The 20,953-nt window shown below is 45.1% G+C and overlaps 1 protein-coding gene across 13 annotated transcripts in view; it reads right to left on the reverse strand.

Moving 5' to 3' along the window:
* Window positions 1–20,953, reverse strand: part of AFF3 (ALF transcription elongation factor 3) — a 566,569-nt gene that overhangs the window by 39,606 nt on the left and 506,010 nt on the right. For all 13 annotated transcript variants that reach the window (XM_078348797.1, XM_078348798.1, XM_035271750.3 and 10 more), the window contains 3 exons: window positions 17,018–17,204; window positions 7,496–8,590; window positions 2,179–2,303 (listed from right to left, as the gene is read on the reverse strand). In XM_078348797.1, coding sequence (XP_078204923.1) covers window positions 2,179–2,303; window positions 7,496–8,590; window positions 17,018–17,204 — 1,407 coding nt within the window. The remainder of the gene's footprint in view (window positions 1–2,178; window positions 2,304–7,495; window positions 8,591–17,017; window positions 17,205–20,953) is intronic.

Here is a 20,953-nt window from a genome sequence, read left to right on the forward strand (position 1 = left end):
ACAGGCCTCTAGAACAAATGACAAAACCCCGCTTCTTAATATTATACAAACGGATACATGTGGGGATAGAATTTCTGGGGATAGATTTCTGGTTCCAAAAGCACTGTGTGTCTAACAACAAGAGAGGATGTGTTATGCAAAAGTGCTCTGGGAGAATCAAAAGTTGCTCATCTACTGATGGCGAAAATGCTGATGTTGAAGATAATGTGGACAGCTTGAGAAACGAATTGTTTTTCGAAATGTGGTAAAAAAAGACCTTTTCCTTGGTTTCTATTATTTGACATACTTCATGATTTTTACAGTTCATGGAAAACAAAACTATGATATTAAATATTATGATGGACATCATATGATGGCCCTTTTTTCATCACTGCAGGTTTATATATACATTCAAGTTGACCAAAGAAACTCCCTTTGGAGCTCTTCTTTGAAATTGGCAATCTCCTTCTCTGGGATTGGTGTACAGCACTGGTAAAACTTGATAGTAGTAATCACTATTCCAGAGGTATGCAGACCATCTTTCCCAGAAAGAACTCTAAGTACTTTTGCATCCAATGTGTTACTACTTAAAATAAATAAAACCATCAGAACTAGCCAGGCTGTCTCTAGAGCAAGAGTTTTTTAACCTAGGGTCCAATAACTTGAATGGAGACATGACCACTTCATTTTTACTAACCTCTCACTGAAATAGAACATTTCCTTCAACTATGAGTAAAGGTATGAAATCAGAGTCATGGTTTGGCAGGAGTATAAGTATTAACACTTGTGATTGTGTCACCAGTAGAAATCACTCACAGCTATTTTTGTTTTTTTGAGACAGAGTTTCCCTCTGTCACCCAGACTGGAGTGCAGTGACGCAATCTTGGCTCACTGCAACCTCTGCCTCCTAGGTTCAAGTGATTCTCCCGCCTCAGCCTCCTGAGTAGCTGGGACTACAGGTGCGCGCCCCCAATGCCTGGCTAATTTTTAATATAATTTTAGTAGAGATGGGGTTTCATCATATTGGCTAGGCTCCTGACCTGTGATCCGCCCACCTCAAAGTGCTGGGATTACAGGTGTGAGCCACTGCACCCAGCCAAATCACAGCTATTTTCATATCATATTGCAGTTGTGCAGATATATGGTTTATATTCCTCACTGCTAAGAAATTATGGAAGCCACTGGATCGGCTAGAAAGGTTATTTAGTGCATTAACAAGCACATACCTAATAATATCAGACATTTAAAAATATTTTGGGACCACATTTTCCCCATTTCCCCTTTCCTAATATTTTGGGCTGCCATCCACCCTGCACAGAGGACTGAGGAGTGGGCAGCGTGCAGGGGCAGCCCTTGCCTTCCTTCCAAGGTGATCCTGCACTGCAGTGGGCCTGCATGTGTGCACCCTCGCTCTCCAATTTCCTTGCTGAGTTTTAGCACCGCTCTACATCTTTTCCTAACCTTTCAGTTTTCATTTTTATGTGTTGTGCTGAGACATTCATCTCCCTCTAAAATTCTATGTATATGGTCAGGGAGGGTGAGGAGTGTCTTAGAGAGGAAAAGTGGTTTCCGTCCTGTGGTATTTCAAAACAGAAAGAGCTTCTATGACTGATAAGCTACTCGTTTCTAATAAATACCTGGGATCTTGCCTTGCTAGCAAGCCATTTATCACAGAGGGGATTCAGTGTTGGGTGGGTCCATCTGGAACCCCTTAAGAGGAGTGTCTGGGTGGCCATTTAACCTTGGGAGCATGGACTCTTCTAAAACCACAATTTTAGTCGATATCCAATTAATTGCTTTAGGTGCTCCACATGGAGATTCAGCTTGAAGTGTGTTTTTCTTCATCTGTGTAATAAGCTTAGTGTTCTTATGAGTTTAGCGGTTGCCATTAAAATACTGATTTGAAATTCAGTTATTAAGCTTTTTTGGGGGGAAGGGCATATCTTGGGGAGTGCAGAGCTGTATGTAACTAGTAGCTTGTCTTTGGTTATGGACAAGCACCCTGCATGACTATCGGGAGCTACAATGTGAGGCATTGTGTAGCCATAATAATAAGATTTGGGTTAAAGGAGGGAGGCAAGTCTGCAGACCTAGACCAGAGCAGTCTTCAAAAAGCCAGACCCTCCTCCAACACAGCAGGTGACTTTCAGACCCAGAGATCCCTCCAGCTCACTTCCACCTTGGAGGAAACGCACGTACCTGTTGATGTTCATGTTGCAGTGGTTTGCAGACAAAGTATTACTGGCGGAGGTGGCCAGTCTTGAAGAGCTCTCTTTCTCTCCCTGGGCCTTCTTGATCTCCCTGTAGTCGTCTTCGACGTCACACTGTTTGGGAATAAGCTAAAGTCAATCAGCTCTGGATTTCAAGAGGTCATTATGAGCTCCCAGGCACCAACTTCCACAGAGCGAGGCCTCCTGGGAAACCCACTCACCCAGCTTCCCTGAAGAGCAGCCTGCACAGCTGTGCCCCTGCCATAGCTTCCCCATCAGCTCCTCAACTGATGAAATCTGTTGGTTTTACAATTAACAGCTGCTGGAGAGGCAAGGCACGACATGACACCATGATTCAACATTTTGGGAATTCTGAACACTGCTCTGCTGTCAATGGGCCCAGAATTTAGGCCTCCCAAAGCAGCCCTGGTCTGTTTCCACTGTAGCTCCAATGGCACTTACCTTCGCATTTCTTGGTATCAGAATAAGGTACAGCAAGTGTGTGTTCTCTGGAATTCATGCCGTAAGGGCAGTGGTACATTTGGACTTTTCTGCTTTAAAACTTCTTGCCTCTTGGCCGGGCATGGTGGCTCATGCCTGTAATCCTAGCACTTTGGGAGGCCAAGGCAGATGAATCACGAGGTCAGGAGTTTAAGACCGGCCTGGCCAACATAGTGAAACCCCGTCTCTACTAAAAATACAGAAAAATTAGTGGGGCATGGTGGCAGGCACCTACCATTGCACCCTAGCTGGGGCGACAGTGCGAGACTATCTCAAAAACAAAAAAATCTTGCCTTTTGTGATCTGCAAGCAGAGGCTGTTATCTCTTGGTGCCTTAATTCTAGTTTGCAATTACTATCCCATGACATCTTAGAATCCATAAAGTACCTTTTTCTAAACTGTACTTTGATTGGATCCTTGTTGCCATGATCGTGTTTAATTTTATTTATTTATTTAGAGATAAGAGTTTTCCTCTGTCACTCAGGCTGCAGTGTAGTTGTGTGATCTTGGCTCACTGTAGCCTCGACCTCCCAGGCTCAGGCGATCCCCCTGCCTCAGCCTCCAGAGTGGCTGGGACTGCAGGTGTGTGCCACCAAGCCTGGCCAATTTTTTGTATTTTCTTTTGTAGAGATAGGGTTTTGCCATGTTGCTCAGGCTGATCTCAAACTTCTGGGCTCAAGTGATTCTCCCACATTGGCTTTCCAAAGTGTCCGGATGGCAGGCGTGGGCTATCAGGCCAGCCCGTGTTTAACTTTAGATGTGTTAGGGTGCAACACGAATATGTTCAGAAAGTTCCATTTTCCATGAGATAGCAGGAACCTAGTATGGTATCCTCAGGGCTGTCTGTAGTGTTTTCCAGGAGACAAGCGCCAGCACCAAAGAGAGAAAGACTGACCTTCTTGCTCTGACTGGGATTTTGCCACACAGCCTCTGCCACAGGGGCTCCCAGATGCCCACATTGCCCAAATTAACTCCAGGGCTCCAGCAGGGTGAGACTCCACAAGCTTGACAGCCAGGTCTACAGGGTCCCATCTCCAGCACCCAGTACTGGGGTATTAATGCCCAGAATACCAAGTAAAGAGCACTATAAAAATGTTCTTTCACTTCTCTTGTGTCTGTGTTTAATGATGATTCATTAGATTTTATGAGTACTGCCAGGTGTCAGGCTTAGTATAAATGAAGTTTTTTAAGATAAAAATGGCCATAAGTAATACAACTATTTAAATACAGTTTATTATGGAATTTTATGTACATCTTTCTGCACATCTCTTTCTCTCTAGCAAACTCTGTATGCCTGGGCAGCTACATATATTTCCCATCTGTCTATATGTTACCAATGTCTGTCGCTGCATATTTCATGTATATGTGTATTTCTATCAGTCTATTCATCTAGCCATCCATCCCAGAGGTAACAGCCACACTCATTCCCAGATGATTAACTGATTGATTTCCTATGCTCAACAAAGATTGAGCACCAGCAAGTAATAAGGAAGACAGGGTGTACAGAGAAAAACCGCAGGAGGAACAGCGGGTAGGGAATAAATGAGCTGACATGTGTTACTGACTTCCATTGCTTGAACATATTGTGTGAATCTGACAACACCTCTGCAAAGATGTCAGCATTTTCTACATGGAGAAATTGAAGTTCAGAGAAAGTAAGGTCACCTGATTAAGGTCACTCAGGAGGCCAAGGACCCTACATAATTTTCTGGGTCTAGTGCAAAATGAAAATGCTGGGCCCCTTGTTCAAAAAGCAAGAAAAAAGTGATGTTATAAAGCCCTCAACTAGAAAACATTTTCCCTTCTTTCAGTCTCTGTCATGGGGGTGTCTACACTATTTGCTATATGTGTTGTACTTCTTTGGGCATTGGGATACCTGAGGATGGGGGGTGAGTGTAGCCTCTTAAGAGCCAAGTCTGCCCTGGGACGAGGCATAAGTGTGCAGCCCACCAGTGTGGGTCTTCCCCTCCTGCCAATCAGAGGCCCTGCTTATGGTGCCCGAGTCCAGTCAGGCATTTCCCCAACAACCCACAGTGAATGGGCAGCCACCAGGGTATTGCAAGACCCCCTTTGGAATGTCTCACTACCTGGATCAAGGTTGGCCAAGAGCTGTCCTATGCCTGCACCTAGGCCCTTCTTGGGGTGAGGGCAGCAATGGTCACTGGACTAAGATGGGAAGGGGGAGACTGTCTAGGGCCCGGGGTGGCAGGAGGTGGAAGGGCAGGCAGAACCTGCCCTGCAAAAACAGGCAGTAGGTGGGAACACATAGATTCAAAGTTCCATATGCCCCTGCACATGTGCCATTAATTTGCGGCATCACGAACTGAAAGATAAAAGGAAAAATTTCAAGACGGCAGCCATAAGCATTCAACTCCAAGGGGCCCTGTGTGATGCACACCAGTGTGGTCGCATGCATTAGGCCCATGAAAAGCTGACCCTATAGGAGGTAAATGGTAAAGATGGGATTTGAGGTCAGGTGACTTTGGTTTGAAAATCCACATACTTTCCATTAGATGTGAGCACTCTCAGGGCAATGGGAACCAACCATGGGCACCCGCTGCAGACTAATGGCCACTGCTGGGTGGAAACTATGTTGGGATCTCTTTATAAAATTATCTTTGCATCCATACCAAGGAAAAACAAAAAGCTGCCTCTTGGCGATATTTCTTTTCATGAGCTTTCTTGCAAGGGCTTCAAATTCTACTTTATAGGGATAAATTAGTTAATGTTATTAATACTATGTGAAGAAACACATCCTTTGTTACTTTATTTTTCATATGATTTATTTATATATTTTGAGGTGGAGTCTTACTTTTGTCCAGGCTAGAGTAAAGTGGCGTGGTCTTGGCTCACTGCAACTTCTGCCTCCCAGGTTCAAGTGATTCTCCTGTCTCAGCCTCCCAAGTAGCTGGGACTACAGGTGTGCACCACCATGCCTGGCTAATTTTTTGTATTTTAGTAGAGATGGGGTTTCACCATATTGCCCAGGTTGGTCTCGAACTCCTGAGCTCAGGCAATCTGCCCACCTCAGCCTCCCAAAGTGCCAGGATGACAGGCGGGAGCCACCATGCCTGGCCTGGATTTTAGAATAAATTTCTCTGGTCGTAGGTGCCCTTACGTCACAAAGATGATTGTCATAAAAAAGTTAGACTGAACACGTATGTTTCACAGCTATTCTGAATCCCTGATTGAGAGGGGGACTAAGGAGTACAGCTTGTTACCTTGTCCTGGCCGCAATGAATGTATTCCTCACTTTGTAAGTGTGCATGGAAAAGGCACACAGTCTCCTTTTTTATGACAATCATACTTGTTCAGTCTAACTTTTTTACTGATAAGACTAGGCTGCCTTTAGAAAACTGGAAAATATATAAACCTCAGACTGATTTCTTATTGTGACACTTTGAAGCCAAACAGCCTGGGTTTATTCCTGGCTCAGCCCCTTAGGACCTACACAACCTTGGGCAAATTGCTTTAGGGCCTCTGAGCCTCAGTTCCCTCTCTGTAAAATGGGTTTGACAATAATATTTGCCTCATAAAGTTATAAGGATGAAATGATTTAACATGTATAAAGTGTCTGGAGCAGCACCCATCATGGGGACCTATATACCTGTGAGCTGTTGTTACTGAAAACTTTGTCCTAAATTTGGAGCCATCCATGAGTACTGAGATCTTGGTTTGTCACCCGCTATATTTTTCACTGTGGTAAAAATTACTTTTGGAGATACATTAACAGGAGGGGTTAAAAATCCTCAAAATTGGCTTTAATAGGTGATTAAGGCATTCCCCTGTGCAAAAACCTTTGAAATGGGCTGTGCGTTCAGTGTCTGCTGCCAGAGACGCCCCACAGCTCTGCCTGTCCTTGTACTGCCTTCTCACTCCCTGGTCTCTCCGCTTCCATTCCTGAGCCTGGATGTATTCAAATATCTCTCCTCTTCAGAGCCATTTTCAGGGCCCCTCCACCATGAAGTTCTCCTTGATCAATGCCAAGGAAGGCAACAGGTACTGGTTCTGATGCTGCATCAGGGTCTGCTGTATTCATTTTCACCTGCCACAGCCTTGAACTTCGTGAGGCCACTGGCTTTTTGAGTCAGTGAGTGATCCCATCATCAATGTCATCTCATCCCATTCCTCCCGGCAAAGAGTGGGGTTCTTCATGTGTTTAGCTTTCTCACAGGCCCTGCATGCAGCTGCATGTGCACACACTAGATAAATATTTTCTATTTTGACATGCAGTGGGACAAGGCTTAATTGTCTATAACTATAAAATAGGGATAATAGGCTGGGCACGGTGGCTCATGCCTGTAATCCCAACACTTTCGGAGGCTGAGGCGGGTGGATCACCTGAGGTCAGGAGTTCAAGACCAGTCTGACCAACATGGTGAAATCCCATCTCTACTAAAAATGCAAAAAAATTAGGTGGGGGTGGCGACAGACGCCTATAATCCCAGATACCTGGGAGGCTGAGGTAGGATAATCAGCTGAACCTGGGAGGCAGAGGTTGCAGTGAGCAGAGATCGTGCCATTGCGCTCTAGCCTGGGCAACAGAGCAAAACTCCCTCTCAAAAAATTTTTAAAAAAGGATAATAATAGTACTTCCCTCACTGAGTAGTTAGTTCTAAGGAGTCACCCAGATTAGATGTTAACTGCTTACAACAGTGTCTGGATATAGAAAGTACTCTAGAAGTGTGTGTTAGGTAAGGACGCACAGAACTCCTGCGGCAGCCTTTGGTTCCAACCAGCAGCCTGTGAGTGCTCTGCCCCGCTTCCCCTCCATGCCCCGCCGCCCAAGTCAGCCCCAAGCCTACCTTGCGTTTTCTCTTGGATTTTGGCAAAGTCTTTTCTGCAGGAGTGTCCGAGGTGTGGCTGGGTGGTACGCTCTCGGAGTCCTTGGTGGCAGGGGCGCTCAAGACCCCTGGCTCCTGGGGCAGGTGTTCTGGGATCCTGGACAAGAGGGTCAGGTCGATTTTGACCCAGAGAGACCTGACCTCATCACTGTCCTTTAGAGGGGAGAGAAGTTCGTTCCGGCCAAAGGGGACCAGCGTGTAGAACTGCTCCTCCAGCTCCTTGGCGATGTCACTGGTGGTCCTGGCGTTGATGGAGCCTACAGGGGCCCTGGGACCAGTGCCCCCGTTGGCAGCAGCCTCCTTCAGCCTCTGGTCGTTCCCGGAGGAGGCAGAGGCAGCCACGGCCTGTGCTTTGGACAGAGGGTACTCCTCCTGCTCGGACTCCAGGTCGGAGTCCGAGGAGGAGGACGAAGATGACGACTCTGTCTCAATAAACTCCTTGGATTTGGGGACGATCCTGCTCAGGCCCCGTGTGCGGCGCTTCTCACAGGTCACGGAGGAGCGCAGCTCCTTGCGGTGGCTCGCTCTGCTGTTGCCGCAGGGCCTGGTTTTGGTGGGCTCTGGGGGGACCACCACGCTCGCCCCCAGCGCGTCCGCGGGCGCGGGCTCCTCGGGCCGGTGGCAGTTGGCGCCGTCCCCGGCCGAGGTCCTCTCAGTGCGCCTGGTGGGCTTCTTGCCCGCTGACCTCCGGGCGGGCGCGGTTGCGTTCTCCGTGGGCGCACAGGGCACTGCGGGCGGCGGGGCGGCTGCGCTCACCGCCACGGCTACGGCCGCGGGCGGGGACTTCTGCTTCACGCCTTTACTCCCAGGGGCCTTGTTCGCTGTCCTCGGCCTCTGCTCCTCCTTGCAGGTGCTCTTGATCTCCTTCTCCCTCAGGCTGGGCTGGCAAACGTCGGGGAGTTTCCCACAGTCCTGGACATCCTCTTTCACTGGGTTGTAGTACTGATTGCTCTCTGGCCCGTGGCTTTCATTTTGGATCAGAATAGGAGGCTTGTGGGGATTAACTTTGTTTAGCCATTTATCCAGCTGCCACTTGTTAGAAGATGCTGGTTCAGCCTGAAAACAGAAAACCGGTGACAAACGAAACATCTTTCATTAAAGGCTCACTTAAAAGGGGCCTGGCTGTTCTTATCTTGACTTGCTCCTCTAAGTGTATGAGCAGAAAACGAATGGGCTAGAAGCAAAAAGGAAAACAGAAGCATTAAGTGTGTGCAGCAGCCCCATGTTGCACTCAGGATGCCTGGATGATGCTGTCCTTACTGGCCCATGGCACTAAATGTCCCTGCAGCAGTTCGAAGTCTCTTTGGAAAAATAAGGAAAGCATTGTGCCTTGTGAGAACCCATTTCCTAGTACTTTTGAGTGTTAGTATGCATTTTAACAAAAGTAATTATACATACATATGTGAACTTGTGATTCCCCAAAACTGGACAATAGTTTAGATGCCCTGAACATTAAATCACTTGTTTTCTTTGGTGAGACTTAAAACTTCGGGGAGATCTGAAGAGAGGACTAAATGGAACCTATAATCCCAAACGATTAACATGAGTTATGTGTTGAAGGCAGGCAGGCTATCGTTGTTTGGTGGTAGGAGCAAAGACCTTGGGAAGATGGCTTGTTTTGCATGTAGAACTATTTCAGCGGGACCTGTGCATCTTTGGCAGCCTGACTGGGTCAGTCTATCCTCAACCTGCTTCGATCACACTTTGCTAGAACTATTTCAGACATGGAGGTGAGATGGAAACCTTTCCTGCAAGCAGTTTTGCTAACTTATAGCAACTTGAGAAAGTCACTGGTTTTGAACTGTGGCCCACAGGTTGGCTCTGGGGTTGAGGCTGTGGGGTGGCCAGGGAATGCCCTGAAATGGATGGGAAATGTGTACATGCATTTTGTTACTGGAAGAGGTCTGTAGTTTTCAGTTGTGTCTTTAAGAATCTATGTCTCAGAAAAGAAAAATTAAGGACCAATCCAATAATTTTATAGGAAGTAAATGCTGATGCCTAAGAAAAGTCAATTTATCCAGCATTATGATTATTAAGAAAAAACAGGTGTATTTGGAAGTCTAGAATTTTGGCCAGAGTATTTTCAATTTCACAAATTGAAATCAGTAAAATATTTTGGCTGATTAAGGTGATGTGTTTTTCCTTCCCTATGGCCTTCCACCTTTCGAATTTGTGGCACACATTGTTTTAGGGGAGACCAGATACCAGGCTAGAGTAAGAAGACACTGCTTAGCTCCATACTTCAAACTTGATCAGTTCAAGTCTAGAGCAAATTGGATCTGTTCCCAGAGAAAAAATATCTTAACACAATAAATTTGACCATTTGATCTTTGACAAACCTCACAAAAACAATGGGGAAAGGATCCCCTGTTTAATAAATGGTGTTGGGAAAACTGGCTAGCCATGTGCAGAAAGCAGAAACTGGACTCCTTCCTGTCGGCTTACACTAAAATTAACTCCAGATGAATTAAAGACTTAAACATAAGACATAACACCATAAAAACACTAGAAGAAAATCTAGGAAAACCATTCAGGAAATAGGCATAGGCAAGGACTTCATGACTAAAACACCAAAAGCATTGGCAACAAAAGCAAAAATACACAAATGGGACCTAAAAAAACTCCAGAGCTTCCACAGCAAAAGAAACAATCATTAGAGTGAATCGGCAACCAATAGAATGGGAAAAAATTTTTGCAATCTACCCATCTGACAAAGGGCTGATATCCAGAATCTACAAATAACTAAAACAGATTTACACGCAAAAAACAAGCCCATTCAAAAGTGGTGAAGGATATGAACAGACACTTTACAAAAGGAGACATATATGAGGCCAACAAACATATGAAGAAATGCTCATCATCACTGGTCATTAGAGAAATACAAATCAAATCTACATTGAGATACCATCTCACGCCAGTTAGAATGGCGACCATTAAAAAATCTGGAGACGGGGCCAGGCGTGGTGGCTCAAGCCTGTAATCCCAGCATTTTGGGAGGCTGAGGCGGGTGGATCATGAGGTCAAGAGATCGAGACCATCTCCTGGTCAACATGGTGAAACCCCGTCTCTACTAAAAAAAATACAAAAAATTAGCTGGGCATAGTGGCACGTGCCTGTAATCCCAGCTACTCAGGAGGCTGAGGCGGGAGAATTGCCTGAACCCAGGAGACAGAGGTTGCGGTGAGCCAAGATCGCGCCACTGCACTCCAGCCTGGGTAACAAGAACGAAACTTCGTCTCAAAAAAAAAAAAAAAAATCTGGAGACAACAGATGCTGGAAAGGATGTGGAGAAACAGGAACACTTTTACACTGCTGGTGGGAGTGTAAATTAGTTCAACCATTGTGGATGACAGTGTGGCGATTCCTCAAGGACCTAGAAATAGAAATTCCATTTGACCCAGCAATCCCATTACTGGGTATATATCCAAAGGACTGTAAATCATTCTACTATAAGGACACATGCACAGGAATGTTCACTGCAGCACTGTATACAATAGCAAAGACCTGGAACCAACCCAAATGCCCATTGATGATAGACTGGACAGGGAAAATGTGGCACATAAATACCATGGAATACTATGCAGCCACAAAAAATGATGAGTTCGTGTCCTTTATAGGGACATGGACGAACCTGGAAACCATCATCTTTAGCAAACTGACACAAGAATAGAAAATCAAACACCGCATGTTCTCATTCATAGGTGGGTGTTGAACAATGAGAATACATGGACACGGGGAGGGGAGCATCACACACTGAGCTTTGTTGGGGGGCAACTAGGGGAGAGACAGCAGGGGGTGAGGAGTTGGGGAGGGATAATCTGGGGAGAAATTCCAGATATAGGTGATGGGGAGGAAGGCAGCAAACCACACTGCCATGTATGTACCTATGCAACAATCCTGCATGTTCTTCACATGTACCCCCAAACCTAAAACACAATTTATATATATATATATAAACACACACACACACACACACACACACACACACACACACACACACACTTGTTAAAACAACATAGTAAATTTTAAAAGCTTCCTCTGAAATATCAAGGTTTGTTTTTCAACAGCAAGGCCTGTATTAAGAGCAGAACTCAGGGCTCTGGGCCTCACCTCAGGCATTAAGGATCTCAAGAGGGGAGGAGAGCGCTATATCACAGACTCAGGGGCCCTGGCTGAGTCCAGGGCACAGCTCAGGGAAACGGGAAGCCTCTGATTGGCCAGAGTAGGCTGGGGCCAAGAGAAATTGGCCATAGAGCATGGGGATCAGGCAACCAGAGCTATAGCAGGGACTGTGGACATCCAGCTGGTTGTCCCAAACCAGATGGGACCAACCGCACTTCAGGGCAGACTGGCACAGGGTGGCTGGTGACTTGGAGAAGCAAGAAAATTTTAGTGGAGGCCAGAATGAGGACGGAGGCCCCTTCCCTGGGCTGTGATGACAAAGAAGCCATCCTAGAGTGCAGGTGGGGAGGGGGGATCCCCTGGCCCTGACACGGATTCTGGTCTTTGACTTGATTTTTTTTCTTGCTTGTTTTCGTGCTGCCAACAGAACTAGGGGCTCCAGAGATACATGCAAATGAACAGAAAGACAGATCGTTTTTACACCTATAAGTTCTATGTAAATCATGACCTCGCTTTATTTGGCTTTTCCAGAGAAAGGGAACATGGGAAACTATGGAGCATGGCCAGTGCATGTGGCAGTGGTAGATGCTCTCCCATGGCCAGAGAAAGCAGGACAGTGGGACGTAGAACAGCTTCTTGGCCAAGGGGGAATCCCTTATCTCCCCTGAGATTGAGAGTGCCTGAAAACGAATTTGGTTACAAAAATCAATGACTTCTAATTTTGTCTCCCTCAACCCCCATTTCTCTCATTAAGTCATTGCCTTCGCCTGTGCCTCAGCTTCCCTAGACAAATGGGGCACAGTAAATAAGAATGGATGCTGAAGGGGCCTCCTGCAGAAAGGGTACACATACTGGGAGAGGACACACACAGATATGGCAGAACGCAGCCCTCAGGCTGGCCCCGCCACTGCGTTTCACACTAGCTCTCCCTCACTGCCACCATCCGGAGCCTTCTACAGCTCAAGTCTCCTATGTGAGAGAACATGGAAATCTGTTTGTGGCCCAAACACAGCTGCATATGGGAAAATTCACACTGACACTTCCTAGCAGGAGCATTAACAGAAGGACAGAATTTAATACATTTAGTACAGGCCCACTGTACGGTATGCTTCAGGGTCATTTTTCCTGCACTTCACAGCTGAAGAAATCAGTTTGAAGTACCACTTTCAACACATCACTAAATTATACTTTTTTTCTCAAGGATCTACAGTAATCTTCTATTGCCTCTCAAACAAAATCCAAATTCCTAAGGCTGGAATTCAAGGGTATCCATTATCTTGCAATCATCTTTCATTGCCAGAATACCTACACTTTAACTCCCACTTCACATGTATTATCTCATTTAATCTTTACAGATAAGAAATGTTATCACCCTTAACTTGTAGATGAGGCTCAGAGAGGCGAAGGGACATACCCAGAGCTGCACAGCTACTGAGCTCCACCAAGACTGACTTTGTACTCAATCTAGCTTTAAAGACCAATGGTCTCCGCTGCTGCATTGCCGTGTTTCCAAACCACTGTTTGGCATAGCCTCGTGAAAGGGAGACTGCATTCCTTTGAGAAATGTCTGTCTTCATCCTAAAATGACAGAATCAGATCTGAATTTTGGTGAAAACACCAAGAACACTCCACACAGTACTTGTTGCCCTCTGTTGCACTCAATCGCAGTCTTTTGACGTTTATATTTGTTTCATATGTATTGTGTCTTCAAAAAAGCCAAATGCTTCTTTCAGGTGAGGGGCAGGTCTCTTGTTTCTTTAGTATCCCTTGCAGCATCTATACTAGGTCAGGGAGGCAGATTACTATGGTGCTCCTAATAAGAGAAACTCACAATGACCTGTCACTCAAATTTTATCATTTATTCCTTTATCATCATCATTTTTCCTCCCACAACCTCACAGATTAGGCAGGACAGGAATGTGTGCCATTCTGGAAATGAGGCAATTGTGGCCAAGGAAGCTTCAAGGACACAGAATTTAGTAGCGGTGAGGAGGGGAATCTCAGGCTGCAGACACCAGGCCACTGGTATGTGGCTGGCCACAGTCTGCTTCCTGAGCCGTCCACCTAGGGTTTCTGCTCAAGGTTCTTGCTTGTTTGCTGGCTCCCTGCTTTCTATTTTCAGCCATGACTCTCCTCCCTAACTGACCTTCCCTCTGACTCATGCATCAGCTCTTCACCATGCACTCTGGCCCCGCTTCATCTAAATCCTTCAAGTACCCACTGCCAGAGACTGTGTAGGCACCTAATAAATGAGAAGCTTGTTGAATCAGTGAGCAACTTGAATCACATTTCTGCTGATTTTTAAGAATAATCTAGGGCAGCATTTTCCAAAATGTGCTTTTAGCTCATCTATCCGAAGAAGATGGGTTTCCAGAGTCAGATCAATTTGGGAAGTGCCACAATAGAAAACACAGTATACCTGAGCAATAGTTAAGGGCTGGGTGATGATTCTGTAGGTAAAGAGGTGGGAGATCTCCTCAAGATTATGCGTCTAGGCTTTTTTTTCTTCCACATAATATTTATTACTTGTCCAACAAAGGTCGAGGGAGCTCCGTGTGTGGGGGCAACGTGTTATCTGAGTGGAAAAGCAGCTTCCCCTGCAAGGCTCTGGTATAAGAGGCTGTACAATGCTCGGAAAGCAGATTAGATTCCAGTGAGAAGAAGTCTGAGACCAATGAAGCCCACATCATGCCACAGAGAGGGCCCCTCCATGCTACGCAGGAACATGGCATTACCATACTACAGTGATTTACGTGAAACAAACTGGCTCTCAACACAGTCAGAAAGGACACCTACGCAACGTAGCTGAGCCCAGTGGGTTTTCTGAGTGCTGGCACATGGTGGGGAGAATTCAGGGAGCCTCCTAGGCCCACAGCAGGATGTTACAGCAGGGGAGTGAGGAACAGAAGCTTTCTGCTTCAAAGCAGCACACATGGATCTGAGCAGCGGAATGTGAGGTGCACGGCTATGAAGAGCCCGACTGTCATGTGGGGTTCAGGAAAAGGAGTCTTACTGCTCTCTCTAAGGTGACCTGAGCCAGCACTGCCACAACCAGGCAGCGAGGCTGTGGAGGACACGCAGGGTGATGTTACTTCCCGCCTTTGCCATTTGCAGTCTGCAAACTCACTTTCTTCCTAAAGGGTGTATGTATCTGTATTAGCCTTAGGAAAAATGTTAGAATAACTTTACTTTTATTCCAACAAATACATTTCTTTCCTGCAGAAAGAAAGAACGGGCAGTGTGGCTAACACATCACCTGCTGCTTCTGCAGTCCTCTTCGTAGGGAAGCCAGTAATTCAAAACCACACGTAGCCTCGGGTGACTTAAACTTTTAGGACTGACTCCTTTAGGAGGCTCTTGCCCCATCTCCTGAGCGAGGGGCCTCTGATAGCTACTGGGAGAAATGACAAGAGCCTCCTTTCATCACTCAGGAGTTCAAGTCTTTGTAATTATCTCAGTGACATTTAGAAAGCATTTGCTTAAAGCACTTTATAACTGTACTGCTCTTCAATGAGGTTTCAGCCAACGCGGGAGCTCTAGGACCTACATTTTGGCATGAAAATAAGACTGAATGTTCATGAATTTAACCCACAAAGTCACAAGGAGGAGCCTGGATGGGTGATCTTCACAGACACACACACTTTTTGGACATGCCCCCTGCCTGCCCTGTCCCTGGGACTCAGCTATTTCTTATCACTAAATATTCTGGAATTTCTCCATGAAGTATAGCATAAAGCAGGCTTCTGAAGCCTGCTTAACTCCTCTACTTTAGTTAACTCCTGTATTTTTTCATTTCGAATCATCCCCATTAGAATGTCAGCTATGAAGATAGGAACATTTTCTGTCACATAATTGCTGTATTCCAGAGCCAAGTACTGTGCGACCAACGCTCAGTAAATATTTATTGAATGAATTCTGAATGAGCGAATGAATTAATGAATGAGTAAATGAAATTATGCTGAAGGAATAATAATTTAGTTTCTGGGAAAAGCCAAGGTTATGTTACCCTAAGGTTTTCAAAGGTTGATGTTGCTAACAGCCTTCCCCTTAAACAAATGTAGATAGATGGATAAATAGATGGACAGATAGATGGAAAGGCAGAGACAGAACCTCACGGGAAGGAGAGCGTGGAGAGACGGCTTGGTTCAGGATGAATGGAGAGTCCTGAGGCGGGGCAGAAAGGTGCTAAAAAGAAAAGGAGGGCTGTGAAGAAACAAAATCTCCCTGATTTCACAGTGCTCCTGCAAACAGCCTTAGCCTCCTGAAAGAAGTGGGGAGGAGAAAAACCTGAAGGAATTGAAGAGCCACTCCGTGAACCTGAGATGGAAACACCACTGCTTTCAAGTGTGCCAATGCCTCAGGCATGGCTATAAAAGCTGAGGGGTTGGGGGCTGATTGGGCCCATTAAGGTGCTCCCCTCTCACTACAATGGTTTGTAGAAGTGGGTTTGGTTCCATTTCAGAGGCTATTTAGAAATTTGCTCCCCCAAATAATAGAGACGGTTGTAAATAAAAAATTAAACCTGACAATCATGGTCATGTCAAATGTTTACATGCTCAAGAAGAGTGTGTATTTTATTCCTTGTTTAGAAATTAGAGTCTATCCTTAGAGCTCTGCAGCCTGGAGAAGTTTCTCCTGGACGTCTCCCAAGAAACTTCATGCTCTGAATTACTGTTTAATTTTCCCCTTTCTACTTTAAAGTAGAAAGAGCAATGGTTTTTATTGGTACCTTCTAATGCTTTTGTAGGAGGCACCTAAATCTTCCACATAGATACTCATCATAGCTATAAAAGGTTTCAATATTATTTGTAGGTTGATGCTAATTTTTCTTTTTATATTTCCACCAAGAAAACATAGTTAAGAAGGTTTTATTAATATTTATGGCCGTTGTTCTTCTGATCTGTGACAAACTGCAAAAAGCTAAGAATCTGACCGTGTCCAATCCATAAAACCCCTTTCCCTGAGATTTATGGATGGCCACAGTTCCCAGGCAGTGAGTGGCCCTGTCCAGCAACTGCCCTGGCTGACCTGGAGGGAGACCTAGGCCATAGGTTATTTCCTGTCAATGATGTTTACAGCATACTTGGAGATTTCTGAAAGTCGAGATAGAGATTTGGGGGCAATGAAAGTTGATGTTTCTGTACTTCAAAGGAAGCTGTGTAATTAGGAGACTGTGAGGAGGGGACAGAGCTGGGAAAATGTGGACCCCGAAGCCCACAGCCTCCTCCTGTCCAGCACCTGGCTTGGGGGTCTGCGGGAGGGAAGAGACCTGAAGCAGTGTGATGGCTACGATGCCAGGACTTGCTATCCTCATAGACGCAGAAGTGGGCAGAGGAGGGGCCTGAGCCAGGCAGTGCTTACCTCGGGGCTGGAGAAGTGGGGGGGCTTGCTGCCCTCACTCTCGCTGGAGCTGCTCTCGGTCTCCGAGTCGGATCCGGAGCTGCTCTCCGAGTCGCTGGAGGAGCTGCTGCTGCCGCTGCTGCTGCTGCTACTGCTGCCCTTGCTGGAAGGCACTGAGGCTCTGCAGTTGGGCTGCTGGACCACGACGCTGCCAGCCCGAGAGGCCCCCGGGAAGGAGAGGGAAGGAAAAAGCCAAGTGAGCAAACAGGAAAATACCATCCAAGCTGCCATGCACCCCAAGAGAGAGGAGGCACACAGCCCACACATCTGTCAACCTGACCTGGAACTCAAAGAGCAGGCGTCGAGGTCAAATCATCCTAAAGGTTAAAGCAACTCATATATAGAATAAAATCAGGAGTGAAATCGGTGCCCCTTGGTAGTCAGGCGCTGGTTATTTGTGTGGCTATTTTGGAAGGGAAGGTAGTATTACATACTAATGGCTGTTTCTATTTTGCTGCTGTTCTGGGAATGGCTTTTCAAATGCATCCCCAAATCCAATCATCTACAAAAAATGCAAGGAAATCCAAAAAGCTTGAACTATTTTGCCAAGTGTGAAAATGACTGCTTTATTTTTGCCCTAGAGGAAAATGCAGCATGATGGCAGGGCTTAGGCAGAGGGCTGTCAGGAAGGGCACAACGTTCTGCACTGACCATTCATGGCCTGCTGGAAGGTTCCAGAGACTGACGGACTATCCAAGTTAATGTCTTGCTTCCTCCCTTTTCCCACCTGTAGTTGACTGCTGCAGTGGTTACAGATGCTGGCATGTTGTTACAAACAGTAACCTTCCTTTGAGCGCTTTCCTAGAGAACTGCAGATCCCTCACTGACACACTTTTGCATGTTCTAGACTTTAAAATTCAATCCCAGTGCTGTGGCTTATATGAAGTGCATCTCACATTTATACGTGATGCTTATATCTACGCTGAAATTCGCCAGAAAGTCATTACAAACTCAAAGATAGCAAGAAAATTGACGGATGCTTTCCAATAGTAATTAACCATAAACATTCAAATAGCACACATCCACCCAGAAAGTGTTTGAGTGAAAAAGAAAATTTCAGTACTCACATAATATTCAACATCTTCAAAGTCCTTTACTAACAAAACTGAAACACACCTTAATGTGTTCTTTTGAGGTCAAGCTCTAAACACCAAAAATGCCAGTCACTTTTGCATGTTGAGTCAGCAAATATCTGCTTCCTTCCAACTGTGACCAGTGCTTCCATAGGACCAGGCATCAGTGAAGGCCAGGGGCCCGGGAGCTTGTGAGGGTTTATGGCCTCAAGTGCAAAGCAGCCTGGACAAGGTAAAGGACTCCTTTTACCCATCCTTTAAATCTTTGATACATGCTTTGCCCAAGGTGGACTTTCATAAATCCTGGGTATGGGGGTGGGAATGGAGGTAATACTCATTGGAGATCTGTTTCTATAAAAACCACCAGAAAAGAAACTGTCTTGCAGGAAGTCTAAAAATAAAAGCATCTTTTGGAATGGCAGGGTTAGGGGAACCAGAGTTTGAACATAACTTTCCCTAGAGGGGTTTTTATTTCTTCCACCAATGTCACGGTCCGTACTGATTGTCTGACAAAATTCTTCAGCATCAGACAACATCTGCATGTTCATGCCTTGCCTGAGCTGCAGCGATTTCTTTTCTAGCCTGTTATTTGTGTCTGGAATTGAGTGAGGGATCCTGAATTTTAAGACAGAGTAGGGCAAGGGACAGTTAGAGCTCAGGGACTGTAATATTTCGTTCCTTTCTTATGAACAAGAATCTGTCTTTCTTGTTGGCTGAATTGAGACGGTTACTATCAATGGAATAATAAAAGAAGACTATTGAATTCTGACTGCACATGAACATCTGGGATCCATGTTAATGCTTCATCGAATTTGACAGAAACAAGCAATGGGGAAAGGATTCCCTATTCAATAAACGGTGCTGTGAGAACTGGCTAGCCATATGCAGAAGATTGAAACTGGACCCCTTCTTTATACCATATACAAAATCAACTCAAGATAGATTAAAGACTTAAATGTACAAACTAAAACCAAAAAACCCCTGGTAGACAACCTAGGGAATACCATTCAGGACATATAAATGGGCAAAGATTTCACGACAAAGATGTCAAAACAATTGCAACAAAAGCAAAAATCAACATACGGGATCTAATTAAACTAAAGAGCTTCTGCACAGCAAAAGAAACTATCAACAGAGTAAGCAACCCTCAGAATGGGAGAAAATTTTTACAAACTATGCTTTTGAGAAAGCTCTAATATCCAGCATTTATTAGGAACTTAAACAAATTTACAAGAAAAAGACAACCCCATTAAAAAGTGGGCAAAGGACACGAACAGACACTTTTCAAAAGAAGACATACATGTGGCCAACGAGCATATGGAAAACAAGCTCAACATCACTGATCATTAGAGAAATGCAAATAAAAACCACAATGAGATACCATCTCACACCAGTTACAATGTCTATTATTTAAAGTTCAAAAATTAAGGTGTTGGCGAGGTTGTGGAGAAAAAGGAACACTTACACACGGCTGGTAGAAGTGTAAATTAGTTCAATCATTGTGGAAGACAGTGTGGCGATTCCTCAAAGACTTAAAGATAGAAATGCCATTTAACCCAGCAATCCCATTATTGGGTATATACCCAAAGGAATATCATAAAGACACATGCACACATATGTTCATCACTGCCGTGCTATTCGCAAGAGCCACATTATTCACAGTAGCCAAACTATTCACAATTCTATGCTAAAACATAGAATTAACCCAATTGTCCATTGGTGACAGCTGGATAATGAAAATGTGGTACACATATACCATGGAATATAATGCAACTCTTAGAAAAAAAGATTATGTCCTTTGCAGGGACATGGATGGAGCTGGGGGCCATTATCCTTAGCAAACTAACACAGGAACAGGAAACCAAATACCACATGTTCTCACTTATAAGTGGGAGCTAAATGATGAGAACACATGGACACAGAGGGGGAACCACACCAGTGGGGCCCATTGGAGGTGGAGGATGGGAGGAGGGAGAGGATCAGGAAAAATAAACTAATGGGCACTAGGCTTAATGCCTGGGTGATGAAATAATCTGTAAAACGAACCCACATGATACAAATTTACCTATGTAACAAACCTGCACATCCTGCACACGTGCCCCTGAACTTAAAAAAGTAGTTTTTTGGCATGTCCTAAAACACTGCAGGGGAGACACACAAAAATAAACAAAAAAGCAAAATGACATATGGCTCAAAAGTGTCCTTGTTAAAAGAATGGGGGTGGGGGGCATAGATGTGGAGGAAAGATATGTGTTTCTCTGCCACCGTCTGGAGTGACCTCTGCCAAAGATTAGCAAATGAAGATGAATAAAGAACATTCTGATTGGTGATCAAAGCCACTGGACATCATAGAAAACCAATCAGTACATTCTATCTGCTTTCACTGAACAAAAAACATGATGCTGGTCCTGTGTGCACTGGGCTTTCTGTGTATAGCAGAGGCAGCAAGATGTGTGGGATTCCTTGAGGCTTGTACCACAAAGTGAGTGTCTTTTGAAAAGTAGCACTTTAATTTCTAAGAAGTGTCCATTCAGTAGTTACCATGCTGCCTGTCTTTAAAGGCTGCCGTCCTAAAGTGATGAGGCACACCAGCCCAAGGAGGCAGCATCTCCGATCTGAATTATATTGGCAGAAAAACCTTACACTTTAATGTCTTCCTTTCTTAAATTAGGAAATTCACTTAAAATGACAGTTTTACTGGCATAACTATTATTTATTTTTACAACAGCTGAGAGAGTCAAGAGTTTAGGTTTTTCTTCATTCGTTACTTATAAGGGTTGTGAAACTTACGATGTCTGGATTAAATACACTCATGTTTCAGTGG

The sequence above is a fragment of the Callithrix jacchus genome, chromosome 14, assembly GCF_049354715.1.
Source record: "Callithrix jacchus isolate 240 chromosome 14, calJac240_pri, whole genome shotgun sequence".
NCBI classification, from domain to species: domain Eukaryota; kingdom Metazoa; phylum Chordata; class Mammalia; order Primates; family Cebidae; genus Callithrix; species Callithrix jacchus.